Here is a 17279-nt window from a genome sequence, read left to right on the forward strand (position 1 = left end):
ATCTGCCTACTTTTGCATTGAATTGTTATCTTATAACGAACTGGCCCACCAAATAATTATGTCATCGATAATGATATATGAGTTTATAAAAGGTACCGAAATTTAATCATTTAATTCAGTTCTTGCATCAAAGAAGATCCAAAATGACTTTCCGAATTGTTGCCCTTTTGGTAAGTACCTTCTTCTTACGGTGCCTTATAAGGACGATGGCCATTACATTTATCCATTTAATCTTATTTGCAGCCTCACAATTCTCTGAAGGTCATATTGGTCCATTAAAGTAGGTTTTTAAGCCAAGAGTTGCGTCTTCTTCCTGGTCCACTTTTGCTATTGATTTTGCCTTCGATTATAAGTTGGAGCAGTTCATACTTTTGATTTCTTCCAATGTGACCAAAATATTGTGTTTTAATATAAGCATATTTCTCTCCTATTTCCTTATTATACTTATACTCTGGGCTAACTAGCAAAATAATAGGAAAAGTTATTTACCAGCAATTTTATTGCTGGAATCGAATCTTATGATTGTATATATTAATAATATATGTATGCAAAGTCCGCAGATAGTGTACTACTTTTTTTTATAAACAAAATGGCTCCCGAAAATCGTGTTTTTTCCATTTTTGCTCTATAAATCCAAAGATTTTAACTTTACACCAAAAATACTCAAATAAAAATTCACCGTAATTAAATTCTGCATAGAGACCTGTTTTTTCCGATTTACTTCGACGAAAATTTTCCCCGGAAAATCCAGGGTTTTCCAACAAAATCTTTAATTTTCAACTAAAATTTTAGATAAGTAATTGTTTACCAATAATTAAATAACCTGGCAATATAAAAGCCCTTTTCGTATAGATTATAATTCCAGAAGCCGATGGAAATTGAATAAACAGTTTAGCAACAATTGAATTGTTAATTAAAAATTTACGGTTGCTATAATATCCACAATAATTACAACACATAAGAATAATTACGATTTTTGTATAAAAAACAATGTACCTATATAATGTACTTTACAGAATTGGAATTTTACTATTTAAGCGGCCTCAGCAATATTTTAAAATTATAAACAATTTTTTGGCATATAAAGAAATAGAATATCTCGGGATATATTAACTTAAATTAAATTATGAAAACGGTACTCGAAAATTGCGGCAGGATGTTTATTTTAAAAGAAAAATATTTGATTGTGATGAGTGGTTCCTGAGATACAACCGGTCAAAGTTGACCGGCATTTACGGCAAAGATATAAACAATAGGATCATAATTTTTGAACCATCACCTTTTTATTTTTGTCGTTTTTCTCCACACCAATTTTCATATCTTTAAAATAGTCATAATATATATTACATAAATATTATAATAAAAACTATCGATATTACGAGTGAAAATTGCCAAAAATAGCAAAATTCCAATCAAAAATTAGGTTGGATAAATCTCGAAGTTAAAAATCGATATACGTTAAAAAAATGCATCTTCTCGGCTTCCCATGGAGCAATTTTCTTCATTTTTTTTTGTTTCCAAGTAACTCGAGTAGAGCCATCTAAATAACGTATTTTTAAATGTCAAAGTTGCTTTTGTTTTGTTATAATAGATTAATTTATTTATAAGGAACGAAAACTACATATTTTTTCCAGTTGCAGACTTTTTTTTAGATAAACTTACTACAAGTGTACCTTTTAACGTTAAAAATACAAATATTCTCATTTTAAAGATGTATGTATAATTATTTAAACAAATTAAAAAAAATTATAATAAATGTAGATTATAATTATAAAAAATTATAATATATTCTGAGCATTTTACGGTAACACTAAAGTTAGAATGCTTGGATTCTTTTTTGTGTTGCTTTGTCATTGCCCAGGCTTAAACACCATAGAGCAAGGTGGAAAAAACATAGCACTTAAGCATTCTAGTTCTCAATGAGATACGCAGCTGGCGGTTGCATAAATCTAATGCCTGCAATTATAGACCTATTGCATTACTACCGGTACTCTCCAAAATTATTGAGAGACTCATAAAAGCCCGACTTATGTCCTTTCTCGTTGATAACAATATTTGATCACAAAATCAATTCGGCTTTTTAAATAATAAATGTACCACAGATGCCATGTTTTCTGTAATACATGAGGTTTATCAAGCATTAAACAATAATCTGCGCACTACCACTGTTCTTTGTGATTATGCCAAAGCTTTTAATTGTGTAAATCATGACATTTTGATAAAAAATTGTCCCTTTTTGTATATTGGCACTATAAGGTTACTTTGCCAGTCTTTTGGGATTTGCTGCTTTTCCCATGTCTCTTTGTATATTTTCAACAACCAGTTTATCCTTTCTTCTCCCACGTACTTGACCATTTCCGGGTCTATGTCATCATCCCTTCCAGCTTTACCTATTTTTACGTTTGATACTTCCTATATTACTTCTTTTCTACTTATTTGCTCTATTTCTTTGTTCTCGTTATTTTGATATATTTCATTTCTATCATCTATTGTTTCATTTCTAAATTTGTTTTCATAGTATTCTTTCCATACTTTAGCTATCTGTTCTGGATTTGTTTGGATTTGGTTTGTTGTATCCCTTACGGCTGTTATTTCTTTACGTTTTCCTTTCTTCATATGTCTGATTGTTGTCCAGAAGCTTCTATTATTTGTTACATAGTTTTCCTGTAATTCTTCTCCAAACTCTTCCCACTTCTTTGTTTTTACTTTCCTTATGGTGTTTTTCGCTAATCGTCTCAGCCTTTTGTATTCCTCTTTATCTTCTTCCAGCTCGGTTTCAATGTATTTTTCCATGCTATTTTCTTTTTCTCCACTGCCGTTTTAACTTCATTGTTCCACCAGGTGAAAGTCAAAATCATTTTAAAAGGGCAAGAAATATTCAGAATTGAAGTATTTAATGTTAATATGCGACAATATTACGCAAGATCTTTTAAAGAGAATTAAATATGCTACAAGGATATAACATCAGCTTTAAGATATTCTTTTACGCTAGATAAAGAAGAAGTCAAGACGTCAATTAATACTTTATGCGAGAAATATAATAAAGATGTTACTGAAACCAAAGAGAACTTGCATAATGAAATTACTCATTTTGTAACGTTATACCAAAATGTAAATAAATATACATTTTATGAATTTGATGTCATCCAGGATGTAAACGCAACTTTTTCCAATATTTTAACTGCAAATTTATTTGACGATACTAATTTCTAATGCGTCAGGTGAGCGGTCTTTTTGACTTTAAAAAAATAAAAACATATTTAAGGTCAAATTTGGGTCAAGAAAACCTAGACTCATTATCACTATTGTATATAGAGAACGAAGAACTGGAGAAACTCAATTGTGATATTATATGGCAGTTTTCGAATGCCAAGTCAAGAAAAAAGTGATCTTATTTTTGTCTTTATGTATTTTTTAGAATATGTTTTTTGTCTGTCATGTGTTGTTTTGTGAAACTTCCTATTTTTGATTTATGTTTTAAATGTACTTTTTTGATTATTTTTTATAATAATAGTCTCCCGTTTTATACCGCTGACGCGGCTTTGGGATTAGCAGGGTAGTCTGCTATATCTAGGGCCTACGGTATACAAGGAGGGTAACAGGGCCAGTGCTACGCTTCAACTGCCCATTATTACCCCTGGTTTTACCCAAGGTACTCATTTTATTCAGGCTGAGTCGACCTGGGTCCTATAGACATTTTAAAATGTCTAGTTGTTCTTGCCGAGGTTGGGATTGGAACCCCGGCCTACCCGCACGCGAGTCAACCACACTACCGCCTGAGCTACGCCGGCCCGGGATTTTTTTTACGTTTGCTATTCTTCTTGCTTGTTATTTTATGGATTTTACAATAAACCTTAATTGCGTGTGTTTTCTTGTTAAAAAACTGACAATGAATAGCAATGAATGGGGGCCCCTAAACCTCCAGTGCCCAGGGCCTGAAGTTAGGTTAAATCGGCACTGAAACATCATAATTATTATTTGAATATAACATAATTTGTTATAACAATATAACTCCTTTATTCAATTTTAAAAATAATATTTTAATATAAAGTACCTATATAATTTATTTAAGTATCTGTATAAGTTAAGTAATGTACCTATACCGTGAGCGGTAATCACAAGGTAACCTTTCGCGTCACGATTTTTGAAAATGACGCCCAATACGACTTTACACCCTTTAAAATTCCATACCGAACGATAAGAAGTATTCACTTAAAAAATTTTTTAGATCATGGTGACTGCGTTTGCATCTCTAACTCAGTCTTCACCACTACTGATAGGTCATGGAGTAGATAAGGTCCACGACGCATCTGGAGATGGAGAATCACATCTAACAAAGGATGAACTACTAAAATCTCACGACACATTTGGAGATGGAGAAGTACCTCTGACAAAATATGAGCTTCTAAAGGCTCATGATGCATTTGGAGATGGGGAATCACATCTGACAAAAGATGAGCTACTAAAAGCTCATGATGCATTTGGAGATGGAGAAGCACATCTGACAAAAGATGAGCTACTAAAGGCCCATGATGCATTTGGAGATGGAGAAGCACATCTGACAAAAGATGAGCTTCTAAAGGCTCATGATGCATTTGGAGATGGGGAATCACATCTAACAAAGGATGAACTACTAAAATCTCACGACACATTTGGAGATGAAGAAGCACCTCTGACAAAAGATGAGCTTCTAAAGGCTCATGATGCATTTGGAGATGGGGAATCACATCTGACAAAAGATGAGCTACTAAAAGCCCATGATGCATTTGGAGATGGAGAAGCACATCTGACAAAAGATGAGTTACTAAAGGCCCATGATGCATTTGGAGATGGAGAAGCACATCTGACAAAAGATGAGCTTCTAAAGGCTCATGATGCATTTGGAGATGGGGAATCACATCTAACAAAGGATGAACTACTAAAATCTCACGACACATTTGGAGATGAAGAAGCACCTCTGACAAAAGATGAGATTCTAAAGGCTCATGATGCATTTGGAGATGGGGAATCACATCTGACAAAAGACGAGCTACTAAAAGCCCATGATGCATTTGGAGATGGAGAAGCACATCTGACAAGAGATGAGCTACTAAAGGCCCATGATGCATGTGAAGAATCAGATCAACCGGCATTTGTCGTGACATATGAAGAGGATCCTTCGGTTAATCCCAAAACAAGAGGATTAAGTGAAATTGTTGATGGTATACTCACAGTTGGAAATATAGCTAAAGGTGTTATATCAGGTGTTGAAATTGTTAAGAAAGTCGTAGGTCTTTGAGATCCACCAGAAGTTATAAATGTTGTTGTGCCAGCACAACAACAACCAGTCATTGTTCAGCAACTAGGGATTACTGTTTAGTTAGTAAACAAACAAAGAAGTATACTAAAGTTTTTGTCACAAATAAATATATACTAAACACATAATATTTTGTTTCTCCTTCTTCCTCTATAACTGAACCGATTTAACTGAAACCCTCAAGGTCACTTGCACCAATATAATCAACGAACGTATATCGCGTCCTTTCCACGCGGTTGTAGATAAGTGGGTTTTACTGTACTTCGGCTATCGGTTTTAATCTGACTCGTTATATCTGACCGAAAAAAATCCATTTTCTAGTCCTTTCTCGTTAACAAAAAACATGATTAATAAACCATTGCAGAAAACCGCTAAAAGAGTGTCATTGTGTACAACACAAATAATTGCCCTTGTAGTCCAGTCGGGTTAGACGAGTAACAGGCCTAACCTTCCATTAGAAGCTACCCAAATTTTATTTATCTAATCTTAAGGGGTGGGTCAATAGTAGTGTAAATTTAAAATCTCGACTGAATTCCGCTGTTGCGTTAGCCACAGTCTTGATTTTAAATGAGAACCGTTTTAGCTCAATATCTCCGCCATTTTCAACTTTTCGACAAAAAGTATAAGAACTAAAATAGTTGAAAATGTGATTTTCTATAATTTCTATCGTTATAATTTTTTCGTGCGATCGATATTTTCCGAGTTATGGCGGAAAATAGTGACAGTTAGAGCATAATTATTGAATTATCTCATTTATTATTAGTTTTACGACAAAAATGTTCCTATATAGTGCGGCCGATATGTGAAACAATTGCACATTTAATGATAGAAGCATATAATTTGCACCACATATACTACACATATAAAGGTTCAAATTTAGATATGAGGCCATCTCAGATTTTGTCTTTTACAAAAATGGCGGGCGTTCAAAATGGCGGCTATACTTATGTGTTTAATAGTACCATAACATTTGAACGAAAAGTCCGATTTCAACCAAATTTGGTATATAGGTTTTCTTTTTGATTTACAAGAGGGATATGGTGAACCAGAAGAATCGGTTTACCAGAAGTTGTGTTTTTACTGGTTGTTTATGTAAAAATATGTTTTTTTTTTCAATTTTTTCCCTCTGTATATATTAATTTTTCAAAAAGGTAATACCGCAATTGAAAAGAGCGTAAAAATATTTTGTAGAAAATATTTTGAACTTTCTAGTTATGTTAATTATCATTTAATAAATGCATAACGTATCATCACAAGTACCTATGTGTGGCAAATTCGTGCAAACATTATAAGAATTATTGTGCATTTAATGGTAGAAGCATATAATTTGGACCACATATACTACACACATCAAGGTTCAAATTTAGATATAAGGCCATCTCAGATTTTACATTTTACAAAAATGGCGGGCATGCAAAATGGCGACTATACATATGTGACTTATAGCACGATAACTTTTGAACGAAAAGTCCGATTTCAAACAAATTTGTTATATAGATTCTTATTTTGATGTGTTAGACCAAGGTCTTGAACCGGAAGAATCGATTTACCAGAAGTAGTGTTTTTCCTGATTTTTATATAACAACATGTTGTTTTTTTACCAATTCTTTCACCCTGTATATATTAATTTTTCAAAAAGTTAATACCGACGTTGAAAAGAGCGTAAAAATATGTTCTAGGAAATATTTTGAACTCTTTAGTTATCCACAAGGAAAGAAAAGTTGTCCTGTAGTTGGCTGTATACCATCAATCACAAAAATTGGAATAAATCCTTTGTAAAAAAAGAATTATTGTGCATTTAATGGTAGAAGCATATAATTTGGACCACATATACTACACACATCAAGGTTCAAATTTAGATATAAGGCCATCTCAGATTTTACATTTTACAAAAATGGCGGGCATGCAAAATGCAAAATTCAATAAATTTTATACCTTTTACAAAGGATTTATTCCAATTTTTTCTTTAGTTATATTAATTACCAATTAATAAATGCATAACGTATCTTAACATGTACCTATGAACCTATGTGCGGCGCATTCGTGCAAATAATATAAGAATTATTGTACATTTAATGGTAAAAGCATATAATTTGGACCACACACACTACACATACAAAGATTCAAATTTAGATATGAGGTTATCTCAGATTTCGTCTTTTACAAAAATGGCAGGCATTCAAAATGAATCTACCGCACATAGGTACATGTGAACATCGGTTATCCATTTATTAAATGGTAATTAACATAACTAAAAAGTTCAAAATCTTTCCTAAAAAATATTTTTACACTATTTTCAATGGCGGTATTACCTTTTTGAAAAATTAATATATACAGGGTGAAAGAATTGAAAAAAACAACAACATATTTTTACATAAAAAACACTAAAAACACAACTTCTGGTAAACCGATTCTTCCGGTTCAAGACCTCGATTTTATTCATCAAAAAAAGAAACTTGATACCAAATTTGGCTAAAATCGGACTTTTCGTTCAAAAGTTATCGTGCTATTAGTCACATATGTATAGCCGCCATTTTGAATGCTGGCCATTTTTGTAAAAGGCAAAATCTGAGATGGCCTCATATCTAAATTTGAACTTTTGTATGTGTAGTATATGTTGTCCAAATTATATGACTCCTACCATTAAATGTACAATAATTCTTATAATATTTGCACGAATCTGCCACATATAGGTACCTACATGTGAAGATACGTTATGCATTTATTAAATGGTAATTATAATTAACATAACTACAAAGTTCAAAATATTTCCTAAAACATATTCTTACGCTCTTTTCAATAAGGGTATTACCATTTTGAATAATTAATATATACAGGGTGAAAAAATTGAAAATAAATTATTTACATAATATAAAATAGTTTTACACAAAAAACCAGGAAAAACAAAACTTCTGGTAAAAAGATTCTTCCAGTTTATGGCATCGATCTTGTAAATCACCAAACGAACCTACGTACCAAATTTGGTTGAAATCGGACTTTTCATTCAAAAGATATCGTGCTATTAGTCATATATGTATAGTCGCCCATTTTGAATGCTGGCCATTTTTGTAAAAGGCAAAATCTGAGATGGCCTCATATCTAAATTTGAACCTTTATTTTTGCAGTATATGTGGACCAAATTATACGCTTGTATCATTAAATGTGCAATTCTTATAATATATTGCACGAATCTGCCGCACTAATATAAAAATAGAGAGAATTAAGTTCTACACAATTTGGATCTCTTTCATTTTTTTGCTAAAGTTAATATTTAAGGTAGTACGTATGCGGTAATGGCGCGAGCGTAAGACCTGATTGATATTATAGCAATTGTTTTTGTTCAATATCTACCCCATTTTCAACTAAACTTGTCCCAAATATGATTTCCTACAATGTTTTTAACAATTTTTTTCATGCCTTTGATATTTTCCGAGTTAAGTGAGAAAATAGTAAAAAGTGGTGGGGGGATCATAATTATTGAATTGAATCTTGTTTCCGAGCTGCCCCAAATTTTATAATTCTATCCCTTAGGGGAGATCAATAGTAGTGTAAATTTAAAATCTCGACTGAATTCCACAGTTGAATTAGCCGCCATATTGATTTTAAAGGAGAACCGATGTTGCTAAATATCTCCGCCATTTTCAACTTTTCGACAAAAACGGTAGGAAGTAAAATTTTTGGAAATGTAGTTTTCTACAATTTATTTTGCGATCAATATTCCCCGAGTTAATGGGGAAAGTAGTGAAAGCGGAGGGAAAGCATAATTATTGAATTGCCTCTTTTATTATTAACTTTACGACATAATTTTATATACTTAAACAAAAATAAAGAGAATAATTATATTTTATACAATTTTTGAAACTTCCAATGAAACACTCTTTTGCTCATTTTTTCGCAATTCTATCCACGTCGCTTCTGTTCTGTGGTTTTTGTGAACGTCCATGTTTGACATCCATATGTGAGGACTCTGAGCTTACCAAACGAAGCTCACGCTAACTTCGTTCGTCTCTTTATTTCTGCCGTTTGGTTGTCTCTATTCAATTTTACTATTTGTCCCAAGTATATGTATTCATCCACTTTTTTTATTTGGTTTTGTTTAACTACGATTCTTAACTGATCTTCTTGATTTGATATCACTTTTGTTTTGTTGTAATTCATATTTAATCCAACTTTACTGGGTTCTTGATCTAGTTGTATCATTATTTAATAATAATAATAATAATAAAGGACTTTATTTAAGGGAAAAAAATTACAATCAGTTACAATAAAAAAAATGTTCAAGGCTAGCTCAAGGCTAGACTTGTATTATTTGTAGTTGTTCCTTGTCTGTAGCTATAAGGACGATATCTTCATCGTATCTTAGGTGATTTAAGTATTAGCCGTTAATAATGATTCCATATTCTTCCCATTGTAATCTCCCGAAAATGTCTTCTAGTGCTTGGTTGAAGAGTTTCGGCGAAATCGTATCTCCCTGTCTACTGCCCCTTTTGATAGGTATGGGGTGTGTATTTTGGTCAAGTTGGATCGTAGTTGTAGCCTTACTATTAGAGATTATTTCTGTATACCTGGAATCTACTCTGTTATTGTGTAGTGATTATTTCACTGCCTGGTATTCTATGAAGTTGAATTCCTTTTCAAAATCTTCTTCTTCTTCTTATGCCGTCTTCTAACGAAAGTTGGCGATCACTTTTTTAGACGCTTCTCTGTCTTTTGCAACAAGAAATATCTGTTCAACACTGAGGTTGGTTCAATCTCTGATATTCCTCTGCCAAGATTTCTTCTTTCTTCCCAAGCCTTTTCCCCTCTACTCTTCCTTGCATGATGACGTGTAGCAGAGAGTATTTATCGTTACGAAGAATGTGGCCTAAATACGATGTTTTTCTTATTTTAATTGTGTTCGTAAGCTTCCTGCAATGTCCAATTTTTCGTAATACTGCTTCTTTTGAGACTTTTGCAAAATCAAAATCTATAGATGCCATATATATGCGTATTTTGTATTCATTTATTTTCTCAAGAAGTACTTCATTGTCAGGAGGTGATCACATGTACGCCTTTTATGAATCCTGCATATATTTTTTACTCTGATAAATAATTGTCGAATTTAGGAGTTAGTCTGTTGGTTAATATTAAGGTGATACAGTAACGCTCAACAGGTAGCCAAAACGCGTTCCAAGATTGCGGCTGTAATTTTGAATATTTTTTCGAGATATTTGGCACACGTATTCGTAATATAATAAAGAATGGCGGTACAGAGCCCAATTTGAAAAATATATTAATATGTGGTAATTACTCTGTAATTAAATACAATATTAAAAAAACGAGCCTTTACCGCCATTAAGAAGAACAAAAAAATACACTTTCTTAAAATAAACTTTTTTATCCGATGCCTAAATTTTGTGTCATTTTGGAACTACTAATGAAATAAAAAATTTTAGTAGTTCCAAAATGCCACAAAATCTAGGCATCGGATAAAAAAATTTATTTGAAGAAAGTGTATTTTTTTGTTCTTCTTAATGGCGGTACAGGCTCGTTTTTTGATATTGTATTTAATTACAGAGTAATTTCCACATATTAATATATTTTTCAAATTGGGCTCTGTACCGCCATTCTTTATTATATTACGGATATGTGTGCCAAATATCTCTAAAAAATATTCAAAATTACAGCCGCAATCTTGGAACGCGTTTTTGCTACCTGTTGATCGCTACTGTTTCCTCTTAAACATAAGCTGGTTATTAAGCTGTTTTTTTTATAAAAAAAATTTTAGATCTTGGTGACTTCGTTTGCGTCTTTAACTCAGTCTTCACCACTACTGAGAGGACATGGAGTACATAAGGTCCACGACGCATTTGGAGATGGAGAATCACATCTGACAAAAGATGAGCTACTAAAGGCCCATGACGCATTTGGAGATGGAGAATCACATCTGACAAAAGATGAACTACTAAAGGCCCACGACGCATTTGGAGATGGAGAAGCACATCTGACAAAAGATGAGCTACTAAAGGCCCATGATGCATTTGGAGATGGAGAATCACATCACGACGTACCACCACCATTTGGTGTGACATATGAAGATGATCCTTCGCTCTATCCGAAAACAAGAGGAATAAGTGGAATTGTTGGTGGTATACTCGGAGCTGGAGATATAGCTAAAGCTCTTATAAAATCAGGCGTTGGAATTGCTAAAAATATCGTAGGTCTTCCAGATCCACCAGAAGTTATAAGTATTTATGGGCCTCCACAGCAACAGCAAGTTATTTATGGACCACCTGGGTATATTATTGGTTAGTAATCAAAAAAAGAGGATTTTGTCAAAAATAAATATGTAATAAACACAGAATGTTTTTGTCCTATTCTTTTAAAATCCTTGATTTTCATTTGAGAGTCCTATTTTTTATTACACATATCTTACAACATCACGTTTTGTTGTAAGCTGTATCCATCCATGATGACTTGGTAAAACAAACTGAATGTACACCACACAACAGCCAATTTGATAGACGACAGATAACAGCTGCTACAACTGTTAAAGTTGAGAAGTCTCTATTGGAACAACCTATATAGAAATAAGGTACTTAAGCTTCTTTTGGACATTTCGTTTAAAAAAATCAATATAATGATAAAAAAAACATCCTTAATACAAAATTACGTCAAAATTTAGAAAACATTTTTAAAATTAATATTTATAGGTGATCTAGCCTAGCATAGGCTTGGGATGGGCAGCATTTGGCAAGATGAGCTATATTCTAAAAGGAACGTTACCGATTTAGTGATGTTGAAAAAGTAACTATTCGTTACAAAGTACTCGTTACTTACGAATACCGAAAGTAACGATTACTATACAGAGAAGTAAATCGTTACTTCGATTACTTTGATTACTTTGATTACTCTGATTACTTCGTTACTTCGTACCAATCGTATCAGCCTATTTTGATTTTGAGTATTGTATCTACTCGGTTGATATCGGAGTCGGACCGGTATTCCATCAGTGTTCGGTATCATTACAGTTAACTAAAATTTTATCTATGAAGGGCGAAGGCTATGAAGAGTATTACAGGATTACAGGGCGCTGAGAAGTAGCTGAAACAGAGGGAGGTATATCATTTAACAAAGCATGCACCCAGAAATATATGTCTATACCTACTATTTGTCGAGGTAAATAATTCACAGATGTTAGTTCTTTTGAAAATAAAAATGCAACACATTTGATTTTAATAATAAATACCCACTATTCTTATCAGGCCTAGAAAAAAATAGTTTAGATTGACCGAAAAATATGTAAAAATCATAATATTTCTAGACTATGATCATCAACTTTAATTTTGCATGTAGGTATGGTATTATTTTTATTACACCAGGGCATTTAACACTAAAAACACAGGAATTTTTAAATATAGTAGGTACATAGAGACTTGCAACTTTTTGCATTATATTTAGGATTAGGATGACGTCTGGAAAAAAGTCTACAATACAAAAATAGGTGTAAATGCATTATTACATTTTAAAGTGTATAAAACTCATCGAAAAATGCATAAACATGTTAAAATCAGTATATTAAGGGCCAGATTTTCTTATTTCTGAGTATTTGGGGTCACTGAACACGAATTTGCAATCACAACCGACCTCCGAAACACCTGGGTGCCCAGGGTCACTGCTAAGGTACGTCATCTAGAAATTCGAGGGTTTGCTTTTGGCACTTAATTGATGCAAACAAATTACCTACTTAAGATTACTGATATTGTGGAGCAGCAATGACAGAACAATTACATATCATTTAATTTATATTTATTAATAGATCGGTGAAGGTCGTTATATCGGATCTTATACTTATACGAAATACTGAGAAATGCGATTCTCGATATGATTACCGGTACTCAAATACAAGAGTAATCACAGTAATCAAAGTATCCTACTAATACTATTTATAATACAAAATATGTACTGAGAAATGCGATCCTTGATATGATTACCGGTACTCAAATACAAAAATAAAAAAAGTAATCAAAGTAACGAATACTTTAAATGATTACTTTTTACAAAAGTAACGATTCGTAACAAATACACGAAAGTAACTATAATCAACATCACTATACCGATTTGAAACAGCAGATGTCCTGACGCTCACATCTCGAGTTAAGCGCGGTAGAATCGGGCCTTAGCGTCGTGATGCCAGGCGACGCGCACCTCGCCGGTTTCATACTTACAATTGAGCGTCGACGCTGAATTTCTATCTGCCAGTTAACATATTTCAAGAAAAGGGGTGAGTTTTCTTAGAGCAGATAACAATTTATAAACTAACGGGTGATTCATTTAGAGGTATTTTCTTTTTTCAAGAAGAAAAAACAATGAAAAAATGTATTATATTTAAAAATCTTTGTTATCATAAAAAATTACTATTCTCTACAATTACATACTTCTTAAAGACAATTTCTTTTAAATGTTCGTCGTGACTTCCGTTAAGATGGCCCATTCTGAAATTCCAATTCCCAATGACGCATTCGAGCATTTTGATTGTTATTTGACCAATGACTCGTGTAATATTGTCCTTCAATGCCTCAATCGTAGCCGGTTTAAACTTGTACGCTTTGGACTTTAGGCAGATTCAAAGAAAAAATTCTAGAGCTGTGATGTCACAGGATCAAGCGAATCAAATAAATTGTTTCCCGAATCGGTTCTCGCAGTAAAGCCTTGATTTCATGAGCTGTATGGCAATTGGCGCCTTCTTAATGGAACCAAATGTCGTTGAAACCACAAGCTTCAATTTCAGGCACCAATTAGTCCGATGCCATGGCGCGATAATGGTATCCATCCACAGTAATATTCGGGCCGGCCTCTGTTTTAAAGAAATATGGACCGAAGATTCTACCACTTTTTCTGGACGTAATGACAACTCTTTAACCTTTTCGTATAGCTCGTCGCCCACTTTTTTTTTTGGAAAACAGTCGATCTTTTGCAACCTGATCAAGAGCGGATTGACTGTAACGGTGATTCAAAAGGTTGGTCGGCTTCAGATCCTGCACTACTGGAATTTTGTATGCTTTTAAACTAAGATGCTTACGTAAAATAAGACAAGTTGTGACATACCACAATCCAAACTGTTGAAACCGGCGACGAATCGATTCTTCAATATTTTCGAGTATAGTATCCGCTACCGCCGCTATATTTTCTTCAGTGTGTGCTGAATATGGTATATTTGGTGATATCCAGTAATGAAAACTGGGTGTCAAACTCACTAATGTTATAGAGAATTGTGCGTTCAGTAGGCCCATTAAGTGAATTGTAAGTTGCTATTAGATTCAACTTTATTGAGTAATATTACACTTTACAATCTAATCTAAAAACATCTAATCTACATTAAGCATTTATTGCGCTCCCTAGTTCAAAGCATAAAAACTTTTACTTGCAAGAATATTTTAAGTGAAATTTTTTGTGCAGAATTAATTCAAAGAGAAAAATAATAAAAGCCAGAACTATCCCTCCAGACAGTATTAAATAAACAAGGAAGAGCTCGCTTGCTCCAACAGCTTTTACTCTTGAGCTCAGCATGCACACTGGTTTCTTGGACAACAAAACATTCGATATTCTTTTGTTTATTCCACCAGACTGCATCTTTAACAATCTAAAAAATAATTAAATAGTGAGCTTTTCGTTAAGTAGTCAAACAATGGTTGAAATAAAAATGCTTTTAACAAGTCTCAAAACCTATTTAATAGATACTTTCGGAATTTACTTAAAATATTCAAAGTGAGGTGGAGATACGTGAAGAAACCGAAATATCCGATAATCAATTTGGCTTTATGCAGGGCAGATCAACAACAGATGCAATTTTCATTGTAAGGCAACTGATAGAAAAATACAGGAATAAAGGGACCAACGCTCATATGGTATTCATTGATCTTGAGAAAGCATATGATAGAGTTCCTCGAGAGATTCTGTGGTGGACACTCAATAAGAAAGGAGTCTCTGGCGAATATGTAAAGATTGTGAGAGATATGTATGAGGGAGTAACGACTAGTGTTAGGATAGGTGTGTGAGAGACTCATAAATTTCAGGTGAAAGTAGGATTGCACCAAGGCTCGGTGCTTAGTCCTTAGTTATTCTCATTAGTTTTGGACCAGATAACAGCAAAACTACAGGGTAGCATTCCATGGTGCCTAATGTATGTTGATGATGTAGTGTTAATACTAAATAGTGAAAGAGATTTAGAACAAAAACTGGAACAGTGAAGACAAGCTCTGGAGGAAAAAGGTTTAAAACTTAGTAGGATAAAAACAGAGTATTTGGAATGTTCATTTAAAGATGGAGTGACTACAAATAAAATGGTATCTTTGGATGGTGAAATGATTGTGAAAAGCAATAGTTTTAAGTACCTATTACAGAGTAATGGAGAAATAGATGTAGATACATACAGTAGAATTAGGGCTGGATGGATGAAGTGGAAAGAAGCGAGTGGTGTGTTGTGTGACAGAAAAATTTCAATGAAGCTGGAGGGAAAATTCTATAAAACAGCCATAAGGCCGGCTATGATGTACGGAACTCAATGTTGGGCAGTGAAAAATAAAGAGGAACAACGAATGCATGTGGCGGAAATGAGAATGCTTAGATATATGAGTGGAGTGACAAAGAAGGATAAAATTAGAAATAAGTATATTGGAGGAAGTATAGGTGTGGCACCAATTAATGCCAAAATGAGAGAGCTTAGGTTAAGATGGTTTGGTCATGTTCAACGTCGAGACGTTAATCACCCAATACGAAGAATAGCTGAAGTGCAGATTCCTGGAAGGCAGTGGCGGTTTCTCCATAAGTGCACATGTGCACGTGAACCCCCAAAATTATTTTCACACCAACATTCATATAAGTAATATTTATCATTCTATAAATAAATAACATTTCAATCTAACTATACAGTAATTGAAATTCGAAATAACAGATCCAAGGAGTTTATAAGTATCTAATAGGTAACATTTAATTATTTTTATTCTATTTCAAAGGAGAAAGTTCACGGATGCGAGGCCTTAGACAGAACCCCGCGTTCACCGCTCTCACAGTGGTTCCTATACCAATGACTTTTCATACGGCAAAATAGAACTCACCACCCACCCCGCTACCCGCTATAGCCCACAAGTTTAGATGGCCACAGGATCACAAGTTGGATGTGATCTTATGGCATGATCTTATGGTGTTTTCAACGTGCACGGCACACGTATGTTTAAATTTTGCTTTCATGAAGTTCGAATTTCGGAACTATATTAAGAATGGAAGGATTTGTGGACGTAAATGTTAGCGTGGAATATTTAAAATCAATTAAATTTTCTTCATTATATTTAGAAGAAAAATTAAAAATGCCGAAACCAAATTTGTTAATTAAGAATGTACCAAAGAGCAAGCGTCGGGATTATAAATGATTATTTAAAATGGAGATTTGTGTAAAAACTTACAAATTGTGTAGGTGTGAAGCACATATTTGGAAAAGAGGAAGCATAATAAATAAAATAGAAGATACGATTTTAACTATCCAGTTGGAATTCCAGATTGGAATTCTCCAATTATGTACTTGCTACGATGCCAGTGACAACTGCAGAAACAGAACGATGTCTCTCTGCATTGAAACGTATCAAAACTTTCCTTAGAATAGCTATGGGCCAGGATCGATTAACTGCACTCGCAATGTTTTCAAAAAAAAAAAAAATTCAAGAAATTCCAAATTTTACTGAATTTGTTTGTGAATAATTTATCTAAAAAATAACAGGCGACTGACTTTCGTTACAAAACTTGCTTGTAACATTTAAATACTAAATTATAATTTTAAGTCAATAAAATACATTATTTATTGTAATTTTTAATAAGGTCCTTTGATTTTTACAATTTGAAGACACTCAAAAACCTTTACCTACGGAAATAGGGTCTCAAGGTCTTTTTATATGTTAACATTATGTGTGCACCCCCAATATTTTACACCAGGCGCCGCCACTGCTGGAAG

At 33.4% G+C, this 17279-nt stretch overlaps 1 protein-coding gene across 1 annotated transcript; it reads left to right on the plus strand.

The window, feature by feature from the left end:
• The first annotated feature begins 102 nt into the window (after positions 1–102).
• LOC114330671 (uncharacterized) lies at positions 103–5424 on the plus strand. The gene is made up of 2 exons (XM_050661670.1): positions 103–170; positions 4229–5424. Exons 1-2 carry the CDS (start codon positions 144–146, stop codon positions 5276–5278), a joined length of 1077 nt encoding a protein of 358 aa, XP_050517627.1. The 5' UTR covers positions 103–143; the 3' UTR covers positions 5279–5424.
• The last annotated feature ends 11855 nt before the right edge of the window (positions 5425–17279 follow it).

This window comes from Diabrotica virgifera, chromosome 9 (genome assembly GCF_917563875.1).
Source record: "Diabrotica virgifera virgifera chromosome 9, PGI_DIABVI_V3a".
Classification (NCBI taxonomy): Eukaryota; Metazoa; Arthropoda; class Insecta; order Coleoptera; family Chrysomelidae; genus Diabrotica; species Diabrotica virgifera.

What these genes read in the sequence shown, in the direction of transcription:
- LOC114330671 (XM_050661670.1), top strand. Translation starts at nt 144, where the DNA reads ATGACTTTCCGAATTGTTGCCCTTTTG. An exon ending in TCCGAATTGTTGCCCTTTTG is followed by an intron (nt 171 to 4,228) that starts GTAAGTACCTTC and finishes AAAATTTTTTAG; the next exon opens with ATCATGGTGACTGCGTTTGC.